The sequence below is a fragment of the Propithecus coquereli genome, unplaced genomic scaffold (assembly GCF_000956105.1).
Source record: "Propithecus coquereli isolate 6110/MARCELLA unplaced genomic scaffold, Pcoq_1.0 Scaffold166, whole genome shotgun sequence".
Lineage (NCBI taxonomy): Eukaryota > Metazoa > Chordata > Mammalia > Primates > Indriidae > Propithecus > Propithecus coquereli.
The window spans coordinates 1,462,341-1,470,388 of NW_012141191.1; the positions used below are offsets into that span (position 1 = coordinate 1,462,341).

Below are 8,048 nucleotides of genomic sequence, written 5' to 3' on the forward strand. Positions count from 1 at the left end.
TTTCATAAATAGATAATAGAACATAAATAGATAAACAGAGCATCTGAAACAATAAAACTATCTTCCAATATTATATCTTCCAATGTTAAACTATCTTCCAATGTTATAACAGACTGTTCCCCGAAAGAGCAGTGTCCCAAGCTGTCCACTAGGTGAACTTACCTAAATGACTTGGTTTCCCTTTCGGTTTCCCTTGTAATAACAACATGAGAAGTTCCATGTGGGGCAGAAGAGTGGGACCTTGTAATAGCAGAGATGAAAAAGCATCTGGGCTTTTTTCTGTGTTCTGCTTTTATCTAGTGTTTCTATTCAGTATTCTGTTCAGAAAGGTACTCAGTAAAAATGTACTGAATGATTGAAATTGGCACTGATTTTCTAACTTTAATATACAGGTCAATTGTTCTGTTGAGCACAAGAGGAGAAATAAAACAGTTGAACATTTCAGATTCATTAGTACCTCTGGGATTAGCCAAACCAGCTCATCTTTATAACAAAGGTTTGTATTTATATTATTATTCTATGAAGTTCTTAGGGGGCCAACAGCATATGCCTTTTTCTGGTGGAATTTAGCTACCAGACGATTTTCGTGGCCTTGTTTTTCTGGAGTGGGTATCATTAAGACAATTTCTAAATAAGGGGACAGTGTTAGAGGAAGTGTCTTGGGATGTGGTTTGTTATTTGGGGCAAGAGGTGGGTGGGTAAGAGTTCATTTGCTGATGTAAGGAAGTGTAGGGTTTTTTAAATAGCTGCCTTTGTTTTGCTCACCTCTGCATTATTTTTTTAGGGAGTACCATATTCGTGGGATTCAGCGGAACCTTGAAACTGTCATGGACTAAGCTATTTACCAGTCCTGCTGGACAGGGCCTTGGGGTGCTTGAACAATTCCTGCCTTTGCAGCTGGACGAATATGGTTGTCCCAGAGCAGGCACCGTTCGCAGAAGAGACTTGGAACTGTTAAAGCTAGCTTCAAAAGCACATTAGAGACTAACTGTAACTTAAGTGCTGGGAAGAAAAAAAAAATGTGAACTAACTTATTTAATTTATGGCATTTTAAGATGACACTGTTAACCCAATGGAACCATTTTCCTGTTTGATACAGAAAGGGGAGAAAAGAAAGAGTATGAAGTCATTGCTTGAATACCAGCTCATGCACCTTCTAGTTGTACAAAATGTTAGAGAAATTATTTGTATTTGTAAGGCTGGCCTGTTCAGAGAGCGGTTCTCTTATTCCTCCCCGTCCACCCCAGTGTTTTGTAATGACCATAAGCGGTGTTTTACTGTTTGTGTAATGCAGCATGGTAGGGTGGGGGTTCTGACAGTCAGCCTGAAGTCTTTAGAAGATCAGCTATTGTAGCACCTTGGATACTTGAAGTCTAATGCTCAGTTGTGTTGTGCAGCAGTTGACTTGGTAGCTGGCATGCTCAGCGACACCTGGTGCCCTGTTTCTGGGCAGCCTTTGAAGACTTTTTATGATACTGAATGACAAGAGTTTTAAGTGGCAACTCAGGCCCAGCTCATGCCCTTTTTTTGCCTGGACATGTGCTATTTTTATTCATTTGTATATTGATTACTTCTAAGGGTTCAACTTACAGATGGGAAGTATATTGGGACAAAAGTGCTCACAGGGATTAGAAATTCCTTTAATCCATGACCATTGGGCAAAAAGTTGACCTGTACCAAAGGTCTGGGGCTGTTGGGACCATTTTTGCAGCTTTAATCCTTAGCCTGTTTTGACTGTATATTTGTATTTCAAATGCAGAGCTGAGCTGAAAATTGACTTATTTTTTTTTTTTTTTAAAAGAAGCAGGCCATTTTCCTGAACTGTAAACTTGTGTTGTTTTAACTTGCACAAAGGAAGTCTGTTCTTGGTGTTGCTCTTGCACCTGGGTTTTTGTTATTGTTTTTGTGTGTGGATATTTTTTAAGCTTTTCTGTTCACCATCCTGCCAGGAAAATCCCAGAAAGCTTAATGATAGTCCAAAAAAGTTGTACCCTGAGAACGAAGAAAGGAGAGCCTTCTAAGGGCCAGAATCATTGAGGTTCAAACATGAACCTCTTTGTATCCTTAAAGGAGTGAATCACTCTTAATTAAATTGTTAAAGCTAATTAAAAAGGTGTCATGATGCCCAATTTCCCTTTCCTCTGGGCGCGTGTGTCTCCTGCCGGTGAGACTCGCGTGTGGCAAAAAGATTTTCCTTCGTATCCTGGAATGCCGCCACACCAAGAGGAAAGAAACATCAAAATACCTTTATGTTTTTCTAAACCCACAATGCATGAAGTGTAGTGGAGGGATGGCCTAGTGGAGGTGGTAGGGTGTGTTTGGGCTGGCATTGGCAATGAGTGTAGACAAATCCACTTTGCTCTGCTAAGGGCAAAGGCTGACGATGGCCTGTACCTTTGTGTCCGGGAGAAACTGCAGAGCAGCTCTGTGACTTCTTTTACTTTACAAATATGCTACCTCAAAGTGCTACCAATAAACCTTTCTAACTGTAAGTGCTCTTGGTCAGGGCACGTGTCTTAATCAAAGTTTGGTTTTTTGGGTTTTTTTTTTTTTTTTTTTTGTATATTGATGAATGAGATCTGACCTATGAAATATATTATTGGATCATGGTTCCTGAAGGTGATTAAAGTTTGTTTGTGTGTGTGTTTTATGACTTAAATATCTCTTATGTGTGTTTTTTAGAGTTTGATTCTTTAAAGATTTGGAGAGGATATGTAAGTTACCAAGGCGCTTGGTTTTTCTGTTTTATATACTAATAATCAGGGCCTAAGTTAAAGAAATAAAAATACGTGTGCATGGATTTTATATATGTGTGTATGTGAGTTTATATCTCTATAAGTTTTTAAATTGCAGGTTCCAGCTGTAAAGAAGTTATTGGCAGAAATGAGGAAGAGAAACTGTCCACCAAGTAGATTTTGTAAGACTAAGCTTCAAAAGGGCAAGGACCATATTCTCCAATGCAGAGGTTCTCAATCTTGGCTGCACACTGGAATCACCTGGGAGCTTTAAAAAATATGGAGGCCTGGACCCCACCCCCCTTCCCCCCAGATTCCAATTTAATTGGTGTGGGGTGCAGCCTGGGTATTGGAATTTTTTTTAAAGCTCCCTGGGTGATTCTAACATGCCGCCAGGTTTCAGAACCACTGTGCTGCTATAATAGGCCTACTGTTCAACTTCAGTCTATAATTTTTTGTGACTAAAACAAAATTGCATTTATTTTTATTTGAGATGCCTAGATTACTCACAGAACTCCCAGCCCTAAACAAAGCATTTCACTACTGTCTCTTTTTAGTAGAACTTTTAACTGAAGTCCTTAGTCTTTAATCCTCTCAAATCATTCAATTGGTCCCATAAGCCGATATACACAGTTCAGGCAGCTGGGAGCTAGCAATCTGTTCTATTTCTACCAAGAAAATATATTCAAAGGTGATTTATAAGTTCATAAGCATTTTCCATCAGGTGAGGCCATTGGTTGAGCTCCAGAACTGTGGCCGTCCACAAATCAGTCAGCTGATGAGAAACCCAGAGGGCTCTCCTATGTCGACAGACCGGGGTTTAGGTCTTTGCTGTGGGACTCCTGCGTCCGCACCTGAGTCAGCACGCCATATATTATCTCCGGAAGCTGGAAGATAGTGCTCGCGAGAAGATGAAAGGCAGACGCACAGTCTCATGGACTGTGACTCCAAAGCAGCGACTAAGCTGATGTTTAGACTGGGAGGTGGGAAGGGCGGATTTATGACTCCTGTTCTCTAACTTCAATGGGAGAGAATGCATCCTCCTGCCATTAAATGGGTTAATTTGTTTTGTGGAAGGGAGGGCAATGAGATGGATAGAGGCTGAATGCTTCAGATAAGGACTGTAGGTTTTCATTCCTTCAGAGATAAGATAATGTTCGGATGAGTCCAGTGGAAAGGCATTTCAATAGGAAGGAATGCACTCAGTTAATTCAGATTTTCTTTTTTTTTCTGTTGCTCCTAGTAGGTGAGTACGGTACATAGATTCCATCATGACAGTGTTTGTTGATTTTTGTGATGCAGAGTTGGCGTTTACCTCCAGAATTCTTTTTTGGCTCTCAGATACTTATTAAACAATGTTTAATAACTTGAGAAATTCCCCTGGAGGTGAAGACCTTTAATAGGGTAATAGGTTTGTATTATTACTGTTGTTAGTCTTACTTGGTTATAACCCAATCTGCTGGAAATGTGAACAGCCACTCTGGGCTGGAGCTAATTTTCAAAAAAAGGTCAGGGAGAAAAAAATGTAAGCGAGGCCATTCCTGCTTCCTTGCTCACAAATGACAAAATGCTGTTCAGTTCTTGCCACGCTATTTGAGTTACTTGGAACAGACAGGGATTTTTTACCCTTATTTATCCTCAATATGAGAAGCTGATAAAAGGATGTTTAATTAGGTCCTGGTGATGTGGATAAGGGCACACACGCTTTTTATGTAGTACAATTAGAGAATAACTGGCTGAATGGTGATTTCTAAATGAGGAACTGTGCCCCACAGGCATCCAAAATTACCAGCCATAGCAAGCTGTAAAAATGCTGTATATGAAAATACAACATAGAGTGGGGCAGAAAACATCTTCATAGATGCGTTTTTGTAATTTTTCTAAGATGCACAAAATGATTCGTCACCATATGAAAAGCAGTAAATTTAAAGTTCATCCTCAGAAAAGCTTTGGCTTCATGGTCACAACTCATTAATCTGGGTTGACAAACTATGATCTATAGGCCCTGTGCCTACAATTTGGAGCTAACCGTGGTTTTTATGTTTTTAAATAGAGCATGCTGCAAAAAGTTAAAAGAAGAATAATTTTATTAGGTGAAAATCTATGAAATTTAAATTTCAGTGTCCATAAAAAAAATCTCGTTGGAACACAGCCGAGCCCACTTGCTCACAGGTAGTAACTATGGGTGCTCGTGTGCTGCGGTGGCAGAGGTGGGTAGTTGCCACTGAGACTATAAGGCCTGCAAAGCCAAAATTATTTACGGTTAGCCCCTTTACTGAAAAAGTTGACCAAGCCTTGATCTCGGTGACGGATATACCAGTGTTTCTTGTCCTGTTCTTGGAACTTTTTTGCATTTTGAGAATTTGTAAAATAGCAAGTTAATGAAAAAAAACCTGCATCAGAATCACCTGAGGTGCTTGGTGAACACGCAGAATCCCAAGCCCCAGCTCAGACCAGAGAATTGGCATCTCTGGAAGTTGGAGCTGGGAATATAATTGTAGAACAAACTCTCCAGGTGTTTCTTATGAATGCTAAAGTTTGAAAACCCCATAACATGCAGTGAGCCCTTTCTCTCCCTCTCCCTTCAATAGAAAGCACATATGAACAAATTCAAAGTGTTGTGTTTTTTTTAACCCTGATGATTCCAGCTATATTGTCTTCCCTAGAACTTTAAAAAACTAATGTAGGGCAGATTTAATGCACAGCAGAGGGTGTGGCTGTTACTGGGACAGAGGTTTGAGCCCATGATTAAGTTCTCCCTCCATCATGTCTAAAATTCTGTTAGAGTGATTCCTTTGGCTACCATCATTCCTACTCTGAAATCCCAGCCATGCTTTGTTTTCTACAAGTTCTTTATTATTATTATTATTTAAAGGACTTTAAGGGAAAATGTACATTTGACCACAGTCAGGCTGCACAGACTAACAAAAGTGTAGGTTTTTTTGCTTTTTGATGAAACTGTATCCACTCTAGTAATTTCACATTCATTCACGTTCTGATTGGTAATTGTAGATGGATATTTTTTAAAAGGCAGAATGAATTATTTCATACAAGTAGTTGTATGAAACTACTTGCTTTGTAGGCAAAAGCCTTTTAATACATGAACTTCGTGGAGGGTTGGAGGTGGTTGAGTGGACTTGGAGGATAATGAAATTGATCCTTGCTAGAGAAGAAGTTGAGCAAGGGAGGTTCACCTTCTTTCACCAGCCCACACTGATCACCAACACCCGGTTTCTGAGGGAAGGTAGGTTTCTAATGTGGCAGAATGGAGGATTTGCAAGTTTCAGGAGGCAAGGAGCCAGAGCATCATTAGCTCCCAATATAGGTGGGAGGAAGAGAGTTCTGACGGGAAGGGCCATGACAAAAATTGTTGCCTCCTTCAAAAGTATGCTTATGGTCAGCTTTCTAAAGAAAATAGTCCTTAGTGAGCAGTTAGTGGATTGGAGTCCAAGAGAAGAGCCTGATACAGTCATTTGTTGTAGGTACGGTAGATGTTTTGGTGACCAACCTAGGTTTGATGTCAGCTTAGGCTCTGTACTAGTGGACTTGCTTGAGCAGATTCCTACTCCTTTTGATCCTCAGCTTTCTCATCTATAAAATGGGACTATTAATACTTCTGTGAAATTTTAGGGGGGTTAAATGACAACAGCCATGACTCCCACACACAGCTGGTTATCAGAAACACCTGATGGCTTATTTAAAAAAAAAAAACCTAGGTTTCCAGACATGTGAATTCAAATTTAGTAGTTTTTTGAGGGTTAAGGATTAAGGAATCTGTATATTGTTACCGCTAAGAATACCGTATGCAAAACCCCTGCCTTAGTTTTAACACACTCTGGTACTCAGTTTTTTTGTATCTGGAAAACAGGACCTCAGGCCAGGCAATGGTTGCTTGGTGAATCGGTTGGAGCATCCGCAGGAGGTTTGCATTTATGCCCTCGATTGCTCTAGCACTGTAACGCAGCAAACCAGCTGTGTGTGGACCAGAGCTATGAAACGTGAAAAAACCCCTCTGGGATGAAAACATGTGGCTGCACCCTGTTCTGCAGCTGGTCTGTGTAGTTTTCTGCTCTTCATTCTTGTCAGGGGAAACTTCAGTTCACCTGATTGTCTCTTTCAATCCCTTTTTACCATAAACTAACAGGGAATAGAAACAGCTCATTTCTAACTATCTCTCAGTTTTTTAACCACCCACATTGTCTCTCTTCCTTCCCATCACGTAGGGAAAATGCTAACATGCTACCATGGAGTGAAATGGTTCAAAGCTAAAGTTTATATAGCAAGCTGAAGCTGAGTTAAAGGACTTCAAAAATGAGCACCTTTGGCAACAAGCCTTCCCATGTTTCTTTGTCCCATTTCTTCCTAGTGACACCTCCCCCTCCCTGCTGCTGCCCAAGGTCCACTGTTGGGGACCTTGTCATACTGGGAAGACCACATTCCCAGATCTCTTTTGTAACTCACTCACCACCTCTGCTCACATGTTCTCTGTCCAAACCTCAGGATCCTTAGCCCTTGCCAAACTAATTCAAAATCGGGTCAGTCCTTATGTCTAAAGCAAATTTACTCCTGGGCAGCAATGCCACTTTAATGTCTGCCCATGGTACCTATAGTGCTTAAAGTAATGTGTACCCGGAATTATTATTTATCAGATCTGGTTGGTTTTTAAAGCACTTTTGCCCTCCAGCATACTGACCTATAAGGCTGATGTCATCTACGTGTAGAGGAAGTTACAAATCTGGAAAATTCTCATGCCGGAGAATCAGTCCCTGGATGATGGAGTCAATACCGTCTACAGGATATGAGTACTTATATTTGAATCAATCTCTTCTGATCATCCTCAGAAAGGTTATGGATAATACTGTGATTTTCCTCTCACTTAAGCAATGTTCACAGAACACAGAGACTAAATGAGTAACAATACCTGGCTCTGAAACATATAATCCATTTGGATTTCAGGCCCAGGGTCTTGGCCACAAGAAAGCATATTTATCCCAACATCTTCCTGGAACCTGTGCTCTGTAAGCGCTGGAAAATTCTTTGTTTGTAGTGTCTTGCATTTCTGTAAATCACCTATTTCAATAGCTGAAAGAAAGAGATTTGGTAATTACAGCTTTTCTTTGTTGTAGCTCTGTATTGAAAACACATGCCAGCAGGGTTAAGTAAGGACCCAAGTGGATAGATGATACATAAACAAGATTAGGAATCATAAGGATTAGGGGCTTCCTGTGCAGGTTGAATCACAGGAAGAGGGTCAGTTACAAGCACAAAATTATTTTGGTGGGGGGAAGGGATGATTTTGTTATATTGATGATC

General features: G+C 40.4%; 1 protein-coding gene across 1 annotated transcript in view; it reads left to right on the top strand.

The window, feature by feature from the left end:
* Positions 1-2,604, top strand: part of TMEM2 (transmembrane protein 2) — a 70,966-nt gene extending 68,362 nt beyond the window's left edge. Inside the window, exons 22-23 of the mRNA XM_012641588.1 lie at positions 393-496; positions 785-2,604. Coding sequence (XP_012497042.1) covers positions 393-496; positions 785-981 — 301 coding nt within the window. The 3' untranslated portion in view covers positions 982-2,604. The remainder of the gene's footprint in view (positions 1-392; positions 497-784) is intronic.
* Positions 2,605-8,048: the final 5,444 nt, after the last annotated feature.